This window comes from Argopecten irradians, chromosome 15, assembly GCF_041381155.1.
Source record: "Argopecten irradians isolate NY chromosome 15, Ai_NY, whole genome shotgun sequence".
In the NCBI taxonomy this organism is placed as follows: Eukaryota; Metazoa; Mollusca; class Bivalvia; order Pectinida; family Pectinidae; genus Argopecten; species Argopecten irradians.
Window position 1 is genome coordinate 2,700,395 of NC_091148.1, and position 16,538 is coordinate 2,716,932.

Here is a 16,538-nt window from a genome sequence, read left to right on the forward strand (position 1 = left end):
TAAATGATTAAATGTTATTTGTCATGTTTCTTCTCATACAGAACTTAAATACCCATAACAAAATTCTATACAGAATAAATCGGTACAAGATGACATACAGTACAGAGAAATTCCTACATGTACCTGTATTTGCACTTCATATATTATCAAAGTAATTTTTTTTTAATTGTATTATCATTTATCAGAAATATGTTGCATCTGTAATGACAAGGATCAAGAATATATAGCCAGCACACTTTCAAATTAAAAGTTAGCTTTCGACTCGCACAGTGACATTTCATTTTTAATATTTTTCTACTTTCATTTTGAGGACCTGCATAAACTACAACCATAAATACATTTCTGTAAACGTATCAAGTTGACGAAGCAACTATGAGACAAAATACATTTTTCAGTTTCTTAATATAACTTGTGTTATCTGTAATTTGTTAAATAACAACTGGAGGTAATAATCAACTATGACAGGTGAAAAGCTGAATTTAAAAATTTGTCGATTTGTGACATGGTATCAAGCCTACTCTCAAGATATCTTTTATGGATTTATAAAAGCGCTCATACTTCAATACTTAAGGACTACATTGTAGTGCTTCATTTATCATCATAATAATACATACAACATTAATATACGATATTTAATAATTTGCTGATTAAAGCTAGGCCTATAGCACTCGGAAGTAAAAACAGAGATGATGTTAACAAAACAAATACAATGTCTGACAGCAGTTTTTTAACACATTTCTATAACATGATTATTCCAAACAGCAGTAAATGATTAAATGTTATTTGTCATGTTTCTTCTCATACACAACTTAAATACCATAACAAAATTCTATACAGAATAAATCGGTACAAGATGACATACAGTACAGAGAAAATTCCTACATGTACCTGTATTTGCACTTCATATAATTATCAAAGTATTTTTTTTTCCATTGTACTATCATTTATCAGAAATATGTTGCATCTGTAATGACAAGGATCAAGAATATAGCCAGCACTCTTTCAAATTAAAAGTTAGCTTTCGACTCGCACAGTGACATTTCATTTTTAATATTTTTCTACTTTCATTTTGAGGACCTGCATAAACTACAACCATAAATACATTTCTGTAAAGGTATCAAGTTGACGAAGCAACTATGAGACAAAATACATTTTTTCAGTTTCTTAATATAACTTTTGTTATCTGTAATTGTTAAATAACAACTGGAGGTAATAATCAACTATGACAGGTGAAAAGCTGAATTTAAAAATATGTCGATTTGTGACATGGTATCAAAGCCTACTCTCAAGATATCTTTTATGGATTTATAAAAGCGCTCATACTTCAATACTTAAGAGACTACATTTGTAGTGCTTCACTTATCATCATAATAATACATACAACATTAATATACTATAATAAAACTTTTACAGTCCCCTGTTGTCCAAATCTTTCACTTTATAAATACGGACAAGCCAATGCTCCGTGGTATAAGCTTCTTCTAGAACGTCAAGTTCAAAATCTTTGTTTCCAATTTCTGCATTTCGTACTCTGTCATAACCAGTTGGTTTTCCTGAAAAGAAAAAAAAGTCATTGTGATGTATTTATAAACAATATCCATACAAATTCTTAAATTATTCGCCACTGAACTGGATAGTAATTTGGTAATATAAGCCAATTGATCAGACAGTCTAAAATTGACTATATGATTTTTGATCACACTGAGTTTTAGCTTAACTAATATATATTTTGATCAGACAGTCTAAATTTTCACTATAATCTATTTTGATTACACTGAGTTTTAGCTTAACTAATATTTATTTTGATCAGACAGTCTAAATTTGACTATATTCATTTTGATCACACTGAGTTTTAGCTTAACTAATATATATTTTGATCAGACAGTCTAAATTTGACTATATTCATTTTGATCACACTGAGTTTAAGCTTAACTAATATTTATTTTGATCAGACAGTCTAAATTTGACTATATTCATTTTGATCACACCAAGTTTAAGCTTAACTAATATTTATTTTGATCAGACAGTCTAAATTTGACTATATTTATTTTTGATCACACTGAGTTTTAGCTTAACTTATATTTATTTTGATCAGACAGTCTAAATTTGAATATATTTATTTTGATCACACTGAGTTTTTAGCTTAACTAATATTTATTTTGATCAGACAGTCTAAATTTGACTATATTTATTTTGATCACACTGAGTTTTAGCTTAACTAATATTTATTTTGATCAGACAGTCTAAATTTGACTATATTTATTTTAATTACACTGAGTTTTAAGCTTAACTAATATTTATTTTGATCAGACCAGTCTAAATTTGACTATATTTATTTTGATTACACAGTTTAAGTTTAACTTAATTTTTATTTTGATCAGACAGTTTAATTTGACTATATTTTAACATTACTACTATTTTATTTTGAGTTTTACATTTATCCGTTTAAGTTACTTAAATATGTTTAAGTATTTTGATATTTGAGTTTACATGCGATCCTTACTATTTTGATTTTTGAGTTTACATGCGATCCTTAAGCTAACTATTTTGATTTTTGAGTTTCCATGCGATCCTTACTATTTTTGATTTTTGAGTTTAAATGCGATCCTTAAGCTAACTATTTTGATTTTTGAGTTTACATGCGATCCTTACTATTTTGATTTTTGAGTTTACATGCGATCCTTACTATTTTGATTTTTGAATTTACATGCCATCCTTACTATTTTTGATTTTTGAGTTTACATGCGATCCTTAAGCTAACTATTTTGATTTTTGAGTTTCCATGCGATCCTTACTATTTTGATTTTTGAGTTTACATGCCATCCTTACTATTTTGGTTTTTGAGTTTCCATGCGATCCTTACTATTTTGATTTTTGAGTTTACATGCCATCCTTACTTTTTTGATTTTTGAGTTTCCATGCGACCCTTACTATTTTGATTTTTGAGTTTACATGCGATACTTACTATTTTGATTTTTGAGTTTACATGCGATCCTTACTATTTTGATTTTTGAGTTTACATGCGATCCTTACTATTTTGATTTTTGAGTTTACATGCGATCCTTACTATTTTGATTTTTGAGTTTACATGCGATCCTTACTATTTTGATTTTTGAGTTTACATGCGATCCTTACTATTTTGATTTTTGAGTTTACATGCGATCCTTACTATTTTGATTTTTGAGTTTACATGCGATCCTTACTATTTTGATTTTTGAGTTTACATGCGATCCTTACTATTTTGATTTTTGAGTTTACATGCGATCCTTACTATTTTGATTTTTGAGTTTACATGCGATCCTTACTATTTTGATTTCTGAGTTTACATGCGATCCTTACTATTTTGATTTTTGAGTTTACATGCAATCCTTACTATTTTGATTTTTGAGTTTACATGAGATCCTTACTATTTTGATTTTTTGAGTTTACATGCGATCCTTACTATTTTGATTTTTGAGTTTCCATGCGATCCTTACTATTTTGATTTTTGAGTTTACATGCGATCCTTACTATTTTGATTTTTGAGTTTACATGGGATCCTTACTATTTTGATTTTTGAGTTTACATGCGATCCTTACTATTTTGATTTTTGAGTTTACATGCGATCCTTACTATTTTGATTTTTGAGTTTACATGCGATCCTTACTATTTTGATTTTTGAGTTTACATGCGATCCTTACTATTTTGATTTTTGAGTTTACATGCGATCCTTAAGCTTACTATTTTGATTTTTGAGTTTACGTGCGATCCTTACTATTTTGATTTTTGAGTTTACATGCGATCCTTGCTATTTTGATTTTTGAGTTTACATGCGATCCTTACTATTTTGATTTTTGAGTTTACATGCGATCCTTACTATTTTGATTTTTGAGTTTACATGCGATCCTTACTATTTTGATTTTTGAGTTTACATGCGATCCTTACTATTTTGATTTTTGAGTTTACATGCGATCCTTACTATTTTGATTTTTGAGTTTACATGCGATCCTTACTATTTTGATTTTTGAGTTTACATGCGATCCTTAAGCTTACTATTATGATTTTTGAGTTTACATGCGATCCTTACTATTTTGATTTTTGAGTTTACATGCGATCCTTACCTCCTTCTGTGTAAACAGAGCCGAACCTGTAGTAACACATTTTGTACATGAGACAGTTAAGGAGGGTGGGTGAGCCGTCCTTGTCGATACGGAATTCCCCCTGTGGTGTATAGTAGTCCGACTCCTTTATATGGGCCCCTCGGTCTGTACTACCTCCAATCCTCACCATCCACAGGAACTTGTTAATGTCTGCAGAACACAACAATATCTTGAGTCATTTGAACACAAGGGAGGTAATTTGTACAATGCCATATATATCACCCATACAGACCCCCCCCCCCCCCCCCATCTCCAATCTCTACAAGCCTCAACTTTGATTTGCCAACAATTTGAATATTTTATCAGCCAGGGTCATTTAAGGATGTGATAGCTTTTTTGATAGGTGCTGTAAGCCAGCGAAAGGCAAAAAAAAAACTTCAACCAGCAGTCATATCTGGAAACTGCCTCTCATGGGATTCGAACTAGCAACCCAGAGGTGGAGGGCTTCTGCAGTATGTCTTAGAAATATAATATATATGCTTCGTGTCTTAATAAACAAGGAAATTATTCTAACACTTAATATGGCAATTTTCATCTGTAATTTTTTTTATATAATTTTTTTTGAGAGAGAGGAATTTTGAGCATGATAAGAAGGAGTAAGATTTTACCGTCGGATGAATATCCTGTTAGTCCACCGAATATAACGAGGACGTAATTCACGTCTAATTCACGCATTATTTCATAGGCCTTATCTTCTGTGGACGACATGGCCTGAAAACGAAAAACACAAAAATAAGCTGATTCAATTATGTATCATTAATCATCAAATATATTAAATGCGGGGTTGATTTTGAGATGATATATTTATTGCAAAGATATTTTGTAATATTTTGAAATATTTGTCACAATAAAATGAACCGTTGAATATTCTTGTTGTTTACAATGAAATTTGATAACCACACTTTTATTTGAAGTATTTCAGACGTTATATTAGAAATTGTTTTGCTTCATAGATACAGAAAACCTATCTAAGGGTGTACCTGATCTATAAATAGTTACCTGGCCAACACATGAATATCTTCTTAGGACAAAATTGAATTAACTTACCTGGCCGACGCGGGATATGTGAGTATTATTCCATGTATTATTGTCCACCAGAATGGTCCTGTTAGCCATGGCCGTTATTTGGTAACCGTAATCCCACCATGACATCACCTTAGCGTCCTGTAATAAAATCAACACACAAAATATTTTATATAAGGTATACTTCAGACATACTCTATTATCTGGTAACCCTAATCCACCACGACATCACCTTAGCATCCTGTAATCACATCATCACACTTAATACCAATATCAGAAATAAACACGTTAAAACAAACATACTTCAGATATACTCTATTTAAACAAAATGTTTGTGGGTAATTTCAGTGGTTGAGATTAAAAAATATTTTTGTACGTTTAGAAATATTATATAAAAATTTTTTGCTTTTATATTTGCAGTTCCCTAGCAACTATGAAAACAATAGAATTTTTAACATAAAATGAATGAATATGTTGTGTTATACTAATATTTTTGCTATTTTACGTTATTATCAATGTATAAATGTTTCAGGGGCCTTGATGCTTCCATAGAATAATTCTCTATCAAGCAGGAATTGCCCCAGAGTTAATTTAGCAAGTGTACAAAGGTGGTATTGAAATGCTACCAGCTTCACAAAGCACACGTTGCTATCAGGAATCATAAATTTAGCTTTAACAACATTTTAAAATCAGGAATTTATGGCTATTTCATTTCATATTTTGATTTTGTTAGTTTTCAGGTTTCAATATTTTAGTGAACATTTGCATATATAGCTCTATGAAGTTTAAAACACAAGGAAATTTAATAATCAAACTGAAAGGGAACTGAATACAGGGGTTTTGAGATCCCAATACGACTTGGGTAAAGTACTATTTACTGTTGATTAGTCCCACCTTCTGGTGATAATGACATCACAAAAAACATGTCAAATGATGATGTCATAATCACCTTAAGGCAGGATTGATCGACGGTAAATAGTACTTTACCCATATCATTCTAGGATCTCAAAAATGGCGTATGGGATCACTAGCAAAAATAAAGGTGGTAATTTAAAGCTGTTTAGCCCCCCACTGAAAACCTAGCGAAGGTGATGATGTATCACACACATACCTCGGCAGTGTTGTGTCTCAGCCAGTAGTAAGCCTCTCTGAAGTCGTCGAATATGATGCGGCCGCCGTCACCAGCCCGGGCTGACAGGACAATGGATGGACTGGAGTAGGCCTCCGAGGTCACCCAGGTACAGTGGAATGTGTAGGTGATGAGGAAGGCGGTGATCATAAATACGACACCCGACGCCACCTAAAATAGAATTCAACATTACACCAGACGCTAAATAATCACTAATAACACGAACCAGCCACTAAAATGAATAAATTTAGCATATGTCCGACATTTACCTAAAATATAATTTAACATTATAACGACGTCAGACAGTGACCTAAAATAGAATTCAACATTTTAGCATAATGTCCGACATTACCTAAAATATAATTTAACATTATAACGACGTCAGACGTGACCTAAAATAGAATTCAACATTTTAGCATAATGCCCCACATTACCTCAGATAGAATTTAACATTATAACGACGCCAGACGTAACCTAAAATAGAATTCAACATTTTAGCATAATGCCCGACATTACCTAAGATAGAATTTAACATTATAACGACGCCAGACGCCACCTAAAATAGAATTCAACATAAAATTGGTACAAACATACGGACAAGGAATTCTCAAAATGAACATTATCATATATATCTACCTCTTTTTTTTATACATAAAAACCAGAAATATATTTGGGGTTCAAAATTTCAGGATCTGGTTTATACATCATTTATTATTTTCATGACCATGCATGGAAAATATTCTGCATAATTGTTGAAAATATCTATGCTTTCAATTAAACCTTATTCAATATCTACAGTGGAAATTCTAGAAAGATTATGTTCTGTTTTGATTTGACATTTTATAAATAAAGTGTACCATCTGGTATGATGACCTCTGGCCAGTTAGCCAAGGTCAAAGAGGTGACCAGTTGACCATTTACTATAGCAAGACTTTAAATTGGACATTGCCACAAACAGACAAAGTACAGAGTGTTAGCTTGCGGTTTGTGTTGTCAGGGATCAATCTATCTGATTTATTACCGTTTATGGGTAAATTTCCCCTCAAGCAATGAATTCCTCTCTGGCCTAAACTTCCCCATTTGAAGCTAAAAGATGACCGTTTTTTGTAACACAATTTCCCCTGTGACTTATTTTTCATTAATTTTTTTTAGACTATTAATTGCAAATTTCTTCATATTTATCTTACAGCTACTGCATATTTTATAATAAACTCAAATTTTTCATAATTGAGCTTAAAATCTTGCTTTACTAAATCTAAAAATAAAATTAGTTGTTTTACAGTACTTTTTCGTCAAAATGAATTAAATTTTGGACCAAAATAAGAAGATTCAAATTCCCTATATTTCGTCAAACTTTTCCCCATTTTGAAAAAGTGAAGTTTCCCCTAAAACCTAGATTGGTTCCTGGTTGTGAACATTGTTGTCGTCCAGCATTGAAGTAATAGAAAAATGTTTTCGTGCTATTTTACGCCTATATTCTCAAAAGAAAATGCCCAAATCGTAATTTCTGGAGGGAAAATCAGAGATGGACTTGGATTTGTGACAAATGGGTATATAAACCTTATTTCTAAATTAATAGTAAAGTACATCCCCTAATTTTAGAGATAATTGGTTATCTCCCAAAATGAATAGTAGGTTATCTCCCCTAACCTTATCCGTAATTGGTTACCTCCCCTGAGAGATAATTGGTTATCTCCCCTAATGCATAGTAGGTTATCTCCCCCAACCTTATCCGTTATTGATTACCTCCCCTGAGAGATAATTGGTTATCTCCCCTAATGAATAGTAGGTTATCTCCCCGACCTTATTGATAATTGGTTACCTCCCCTGACAGTAATTGGTTACCTCCCATGAGAGATAATTGGTTATCCCCCCTTACCTCATTTTTAAATGGATAGTTGCTAATCTCTCCCTTTTTAGGCTTCTTTGCTTTCTTTGTGATGTCGAGATTCTTCATGTACGAGGTGAGGGTGGCTGAGATACCGATTCCGGACAGGATACACATGACCGGGGCGAGGACCAACATCAGACGAACCATGACCCCGGCAAAGTAAATACTGGTGGCTCCGTACATGATGATAAAGATGTTGGCATCGGTCAGGTGGGAGAAGCAAAAGTAGAGACCCACTGTTGTATAATAATACATATAAATAATAATTACTGGTATAAATGTTTAATGCTTATCCAGGCAACTCATCTGCTAGTACTTGTTTTGGAAAGGTCAATTAAATAAATTAATAGATGAAGCTTCAACTTGCATAATTTGAGCGACAAGTTTAGTATGATTGTTTCTAAAGGTTGTAACGACAATAAAAATTTGATTTAGAACTGGTAACTTAATTCTCTGATAATCTGAAGATCAATCATTAGGGTTAACATCAGCTTTATTAGAATATAAACTATTCAAAACAAAATCACAAACTCATGAACTCCTGAAAATTCATAATGGACTCTTTCAGTCTTTAAAATGGAAGAGTTCAAATGTGTCTTTTAGGGGTAAATGAGTTTAATCTTGTTATCAATGAGTTTCATAATTATGCTGATTGTAGATGTATCTACTGACATCTGTTGACTCACCTGGGAACATGAAGACGAGAAGCTGAAGGTCAAAGTAAAAGGAACTCCATGTTGTCGGCTGATGTTCAGATACAGAGGCAATGATGGGGATGTTGTTCTTGGCATAAGATGGGTCGAGGAGGGAGTAGAAACGACCGGTCCAGGGCGAGATTTCTTATCACAGTCAAGGTTAAATTTGGCAGTTGTTCTGTTTTATCAACTTACTAGTATATAATGGAGACTCCTCCATGTATGTGTGGTGATTGTGTTAACTCATTTTAATGATTAACTTATCAATTAAACCTCTCTAATTCGAAGTGAAGATGTGCTCAAATAGCACAGCCTGATAATATTGTTTTCTTACACAGCATTAGAATACTCATGTCATGAAATATAAAGATGTATTTGTTTAATTTCAGATCGAACAAAAATGTCAGTCTCTGGCCTCTGCAAATACATACTTATATCCACTCAAAATTAGGTCAATTATTCTTAATTATTTGTAAAGCTTAAATCAGAACATGAGAGAACGGTTGATTTTGACTTCTTTAGCAATAAACAAATGTTCCTTAAAGAGGCAGAGCAGAGGAATCCAGGAATTTTTTTCCGTATCAGAGAAACCTTGGGAATTTCAACAAAATCAATAATCATATGATAACTACCAGATAGCTTTTGATATATTCATAAGAATCATTACTTAATATAATTTCTGTTTCCCGTGAAGGTGTTGTTTTTTTAAGGACAAACTTGAATGGATTTTTTTATGTTATGTAGATATAACACAAAAATCTGAGTGTACTCTAAATAAACCGCAAAGCGGTTTATGATGAGAGTACACTCAGATTTTTGTGTTATTAAAAATCCATTCAAGTTAATCTTTATAATTCAATTTACTAAAGATAATCTCTTCAATACTCAAAAATCATTTTGGGACTCTTTTGCCTATGAAATCATTACACCGTCATCTCAGCCAAACAGAAGCAACGTCACAAACGGTGACACCATTTTTTCCTTTATGGGCTGATAAAGTAAATTTTTAAGCCAATGAACATGCTCGTAACAAGCAAAATTGAATTATTTTTCGATAAAGGATACTGCCTGTTGCTGTAGCGATGGCGGCAGCTGTGGTTCCCAGGATTCCAACTAAAAGGATGATACTTCTGAACAAAGTGTTGAATTGTTCTGATGTCAGCTTGGATCGGATGTAGTCGACGAAGGCGTGGATCTGACACAGGCCAAACACTCCAAACGCCTGCAATATAACACGGTTACACCTTATCACTAATTACACAGAAACTATGATAGTTTTATTACAAAAACATGATTATAACAAACCTCTCGGGACCAACAAAATTGCTTCTGTTCGTTATAAGCATAGTCTGTCACATATATATATATATATCACAAACATCTTACATCAAGCTTGATGAGGGATGGGAAGTTCTACGTTATAACCAGGAAAAGTTTTACTATATTGTCTTTATTGTATTTGTAGCTTTTTTGGCATCAATTAAAACATTGTTTCATAGCAATGGTTTGTCTAATTAGAGTATTTACACATTACAATGTAATAATTTTGGAGAAAACTACATAATTGCATTCATAAAATAGTTATGCAACATTCAATACAGAGAAACTATGCATACCGTACACAGAATAAGAATAATTCACTATAAAAATGCTATTATTACTTAGAGAGAACTTACGGCCATATGTTCACTGGATTGGACCGGCTGGAATCCCACAAAGGAGATCTGCATGGACAGGATGGTACCCAGGCAGTACACCTAGAGAGTGAAAGCAAAGTAACAGGTATATGCATGAAGACACTTAAGCATACAAAAGATTTGGGAATAACTCCATTAGTGTTGACTGTGACTGAGACTAAACATCAAATTAATGTAAAATTCAATAAAGAGTGAAAGTCTTCTGTACTATTACATTATATATTTCTTTTTAATAGGGCTGTTACGAGTACCCGAGTACCCGGTTACGTGTCGGGTTGGGGATGTAACCGGGTCAAAAAATGTGTACCCGGGTACCCGTCAAAATAGGACAATTCGTCTGGATGTACGTAAACAAGTCTAGAACTTATATTAAAAGTATTACAAAATCCAACTCATTTGTTTTGTTTTCACTCACCAAGGATGACACCTTATCTTTTCACAACATTCTCACATGCAACATTGTTACAATTTTTATTTTTGATGCGAGAACAATCTACTTGACGGACATGTGCTCTCAAATAGGTCACACTATAGTCATATCCGATATCACTAGAGACTGTCCGAATGAAGACCGGAAGGTTTCCCGTTGTATTGTTGAGCATGTGCAAAAACATTTCCTCTCGGACTGGTATATGCTACAGACACGCTGGTTAGACAGACACTTTACGGCAGCTCATTATCAATAATGAATGTCCAATAGAAATGAAGTAGACAATTAACGACTGAAGCTATCTTTACTGAACTTACATATGATTTCATTGAATTTCTGTCGATCAACCGATCTTCCCGAACAGCAAACATAACGTAACCAATTTTTTTTACAAAAGCAGTAGATCTGTGTTGAGTACCCGGGTACGGGTCGGGTACTAAAATTCGGGTACCCGGGGACAAAATTTAGTACCCGTGACAGCCCTACTTTTTAAGTCTTTCATGTACTGTGTAGTTACTGATATTCACAGGAGTTTTAATTTCCCTAAATTCACAGGTCTATCCAAAATCGTTAAATTTTACATCCGCGAAATTTAACTACACAGTATATATACGTACTGTATCTCACAAAATCAACAAAAAGTTTACTTTGAGTTTAAAGACTAATAAATAATAAATCGAAACAGGAGTAATAATCTTCTGTGCTATTACATTCAATTCATTTCTCAATCCATTTCTTTTTTCTTTTTTCTTTTTCTTTTTTTTGAAATCCGAGTCTTATTATAAGGTAACGTAACACTCTGTATGACACAATATCAACAAAACGTTTCCACAAATTGCAAGTTCCATGTCAGACAGTAAATGTGAATATCAAGGAACAGATTTGGTTATAGGCTTAGTAAACTGTATCTGTCAGTCCGGAAACTTGCAATCCAGACAGTTTGGGCAAGGATTCACTGAATATGTTATTGACAAACTTTCTCTAGATTACTTACAGATGAGTAGGCGACATAGATACGATGAGAGAATCGTCCTGTCATCATCAGGGCGAGGACATGGAGTGGGATCAAGTTGATGAGGAAAACGTAACCTCCCCAGGACGACACCTGTCAAAATGTTAAATAATTATTAGTGAAAACGTAACCTCCCCAGGACGACACCTGTCAAAATGTTAAATAATTATTAGTGAAAATAAAATTTTATCAGCTATTAAATCATGTCATATCAGCCATCATATAGCACGGTTACTTTTTTCATGTCATGTACTTCTTTTAAAATAGTTTCACCACATTATTCTGTTGTTCAACTACTAAACCTGGCGAGTAAAACTTATGATTTTCAATTGTGAATCACAATGTAATAATGTCTTTCAACAGATAAATTTTAAAGGTCCACTACTTTGGCAAGCCTCGGGTTTTACAACATTTTGTGACCTCAGGTACAGGGCTTTTTCCCCAGCATGATTTGGGGCCGATTTCGACCCCATTCCCCATGATAAAACCTCTAAATTTTTCCCAATTCAACCCTAAAATTTCCCAAAATCAAAGTTTCTTGAAAACTATCCAAAAATATTGCATGAACTTAGTTGGTTAAGGCTTTAAATATTTGTGAATTGGCTTCAAAAAAGTATATAAACTACACTGGAAATAAAAAATCTTAATTGTTATGCTTTATTTTATATTTCATAATTTTCCCAAATCTTGGTTATTGCACTCCATTTCCCCCATATTCAAAGCCACAGACCCTATTCCCAACGCAGTGAGAAAAAGCCCTGGGGTAGAATATCCCTATCCTTCATATCCACATATGAAAGAGTCTTATATTATCCATCTTTATGATATTTCCAATGCATATAATTTCCAAATTTCCAGATGAAAAAGTAACAACTTATAATCTGGAAAATATGGTAGTTTTCAAAGCTGTTTCAGCTGGTATGATGACCTCTGGCCAGTTAGCCAAGGTCAAAGAGGTGACCAGTTGACCGTTCACTTTAGCAAGACTGTAAATTGGACATCGCCACAAGCAGGCAGAGTACAGAGTGTTAGCTTGCTAATACATACAAATGTGTAAAACTGAACAATTCTGTATTTGAATACTACAGAGTTACCTCCCTTGCGGGTACGTTTCCCACTGTGACGTCATTATTTTGTGAGCGATGATGTCACAATCAATACCTACACACAAGGTGGATAACTCTGTAATATGCAAAAACATAATATACTATATACCAATTAGACCACCAGTATCTAGAATATTAAAAAGAATCATTAAAATTTGGCTTGATTATTTTTGTCTCTACTACATGCCTGATTCTAAGTTTTAAACTAGGGGAGATAATCTAGTAAAGAACTCTGCTGAGAAAGTCTTATCTGCAACTTATCAGGATCTGGTGGCCAGTCTATATACCAATATGTACCATGTAAAAGTAGGCCAGAGCACACAGACATCCCCAGAACATAGAACCAGTCTTCACGGCCTTTATCCATAGAGTGTATGTCAGCAACATACAGAAGATGGCGATACCCTCGTTATCGTAGGACCCAGCCACGGAACGGGAGATGTAACCTGGGACAATGGAAATCATGGCCGCCGCTACGAGACCTGCACTGGCGTCCTGTTCAGATAAAATTGTACAAATATCACAACCAATCAATGGATAGGAAGAATAATGAGGACTTACCCAGGTGATAAAAAAGGCCTTATGGGCTGCATCACTCGCATGTCGCACTTGGTTTCTTAGTTACCAAAATATCTTTAGATATAAACATAATTAACCCTGTGTCCATAAATTCATACAGAACAAAGTTTTTGCATTTTTTTAACAGAGCAGATTTAGTCCAGTGGCTTATAATGCGATTATATTTATATTCTGATTTATGACCAAAACAAAATTATTTTATGAAATTTTCAATTATAATACAAATACATATATCTCAGTTGACCATGATGATGCAAAAAGGCAACCTTTTACTAAACACCCTTGTGGTACAAGAGGTTTGCTCTCATAAGAACACAAGTTATCTGTCCGCATATTCACCCTTGAAATCAGGAGTTATCTGTCCTTGATAGCAGGAATTCTCTTTTCAAGAAAAGTTTTTTTATTTTTCTTATTTCTCTGTTTCAAGAAAGGCTTAGACAACAATATACTTGGTCTGGCTTTTATATGCGACTAACCTTGAGCTCCTTTGTGAAGTGGTAGGTGACCAGTGTTGTGAGACTGGAGAACAGAGGGGCGAGGAAGACGCACACGTTCCTGATGTCAATCGTGATGTGGAAAAAGTTCATCACATGGTACAAGGCAGCGGAGGTCACCATCAAACCTGGCATACGAAAAAGTCACGAAATTGTCAGAGAAGTTTGAGGAGTATTTACTTAATATCAACTTTGGAATATCACCTAGTTGGTTTCTCTTATAAAGTTGATAAAAACAAAACATTAAACTCTTGGGAGATCTTACTGCAATTTATTGTTTTTAAAACAAGAAAATTAACTTTAAACAAATTTTGGGATTTGGCATAAAAATTACATGTAATGGACCATGAAAATAGTGTCCGCACAAATATTACCAACTATGATTGCTATATATGGCATTAGTTTTTCACTTTGTTTTCGAAGTTGTTAAATCATTTTATCATTAACCATATATAACTGATGTTTATGTTTTCTGTGGATCCTATATTTATAATTTATTAGTACCAGTCTATCTTACCTGGGTAGATGGTGCCACCGATGATACGGCCCAGTGGGTACCACGCCCGATCATCTTATATTTATAATTTATTAGTACCAGTCTATCTTACCTGGGTAGATAGTGCCACCAATGATACGGCCCAGTGGGTAGATGGTGCCACCGATGATACGGCCCAGTGGGTACCACGCCCGATCATCTTATATTTATAATTTATTAGTACCAGTCTATCTTACCTGGGTAGATGGTGCCACCAATGATACGGCCCAGTGGGTACCACGCCCGATCATCAAACCAGTTATGAAACTGATAAAATCCCTCCTCAGTTAGGTAGCGTGTCGTACGGTAATTAAAGTATGGATCAAACTCGTGGATCACACTCTCAAATCTCAACACGGAGAACAACCTCGTGGAAAAAGCTTTAAAAGAACAATCAAGATAAATGTCTTTAACTGTTGTTACAGTTTCAAATTCTCGAAAAATCTAGAGACAAGGAATATGTTTATATATGAAACAAGTCAATGATAGCAGATAGGGGTTTATTGTATAAGTTGTTCTTTGCTTTATCAAGATAGTTCCTTCAAAGGAAAGATCAGACAATATAAAGTCAAAGTTTTCATGTTTCCCACTGTATATACTTCCAGTCTAGTATGAAACAGGAAGGAAGTTGAATGGGAAATTACAATTAAATAACAAAATCAAAAATATTTGCAAACATATGATGTCACAAACTCCATATCAATTAGGGACAGGAAATATATAGCCATGGTTAATAAATATACTTTTCTTAAATTGGCCAATGTGAAAATGATTAAATTTAAAGTAAAAAGACCATGAAAACATATGGATTGAAACATAAGTGTTTTCAAACAAGATTTGGTTTATTTGTTTTTTTATTATTCAACTTACACAAGATTCCAGCAATAGCAAGTATGGACATCTTGAGTAGCGTGTCTTGCTTGTCCGGAGACATCTTGAGAATCCAAGACATCCCGGGAACGGGACTGTTGCTGCTGGTCTTCATTACTGCACGATGCTCACTGTTCTGTTACTGTAATGAGTAGAAACTTTGTAACTACTTTTTTCTGAATCTTTAGTTTAGCTCTTAACTCCAATTCATATTTAAGTTCAATTCATATTTAAGTTTAACCAAATTAAAAAATTGTTATGACTATTCTGAAGGCAAGGGAATATAATATATATTTTTGAATCTCATAGACTCCATCCTATTTTATCCGGATATTAGGGGTTTATAATTAGAAGGATCCCTGGACCCCCAAATTATGATTGAAACAATCAGTTCACACCAGTTGCCTAACTTGCCTTTTACATTATCTGAACTGTAATACAAAAAAAACGGTTGTACAACCGACGTATTTTTTTCAAATCATGCATGCTTTTCTAAAGTATTCATATGAGAAACTCGGAGTTAAAGTTTCTCCAGAGTTGCCACATCAGCACGTGTGCATCCATGGCAAAACCGGTTTACATAACCGACATCCAATTATTGCCAATAATTCGAGTTTATAACTGACACATTTCAATGAGTATTTCAATATCAGTTTGGCATTATAATCTCGACGATGCATTGCATTAAAATTGCAAAGAAATACTAAATCTTAACTCATTTTCTTACCCGGTGTTTTGACCAAACTCAGACTACCTGCAAACTGAAACGTGAATTTTGATTGGCTGAAAAGTTTATGGAAAATGTAAAGCTAAATTTAATATCTGTTTAAAACTGTATATCAATATATTTTAAGATTGATCTTTAGGTTTGAACACTAAAAAGACGATAAAATACAAAAAAGTCCAAGTATTTACTTTTTGGAATAATTAGTCGTGGC

General features: G+C 33.6%; 1 protein-coding gene across 3 annotated transcripts; it reads right to left on the reverse strand.

Moving 5' to 3' along the window:
* Nucleotides 1–896: 896 nt before the first annotated feature.
* Nucleotides 897–16,457, reverse strand: LOC138309431 (dolichyl-diphosphooligosaccharide--protein glycosyltransferase subunit STT3A). 3 transcript variants are annotated; one of them, XM_069250625.1, is made up of 15 exons: nucleotides 16,328–16,457; nucleotides 15,601–15,742; nucleotides 14,928–15,110; nucleotides 14,178–14,323; nucleotides 13,420–13,617; nucleotides 11,999–12,109; nucleotides 10,554–10,634; nucleotides 9,943–10,099; nucleotides 8,869–9,021; nucleotides 8,171–8,418; nucleotides 6,274–6,462; nucleotides 5,187–5,303; nucleotides 4,748–4,850; nucleotides 4,101–4,289; nucleotides 897–1,553 (listed from the first exon to the last, which is right to left on the reverse strand). In XM_069250625.1, the coding sequence occupies exons 2-15, from the start codon at nucleotides 15,713–15,715 to the stop codon at nucleotides 1,408–1,410; spliced, it is 2,136 nt and encodes a 711-aa protein (XP_069106726.1). In that variant the 5' UTR covers nucleotides 15,716–15,742; nucleotides 16,328–16,457; the 3' UTR covers nucleotides 897–1,407. The 3 variants fall into 3 exon arrangements, with proteins under 3 accessions (XP_069106726.1, XP_069106728.1, XP_069106727.1); XM_069250627.1 differs by lacking the exons at nucleotides 14,928–15,110; nucleotides 15,601–15,742; nucleotides 16,328–16,457 and adding exons at nucleotides 14,804–14,823; nucleotides 14,857–14,879; XM_069250626.1 differs by lacking the exons at nucleotides 14,928–15,110; nucleotides 15,601–15,742; nucleotides 16,328–16,457 and adding an exon at nucleotides 14,713–14,777.
* Nucleotides 16,458–16,538: the final 81 nt, after the last annotated feature.

Coding starts and splice junctions, on each gene's coding strand:
- LOC138309431 (XM_069250625.1), bottom strand. CDS start 15,715: ATGAAGACCAGCAGCAACAGTCCCGTTCCCGGGATGTCTTGGATTCTC. Junction 10,635..11,998: donor TCTATGTCGCCTACTCATCT/GTAAGTAATCTA, acceptor TTCACTCTCTAG/GTGTACTGCCTGGGTACCAT. Junction 5,304..6,273: donor TGAGACACAACACTGCCGAG/GTATGTGTGTGA, acceptor ATTTTATTACAG/GACGCTAAGGTGATGTCATG.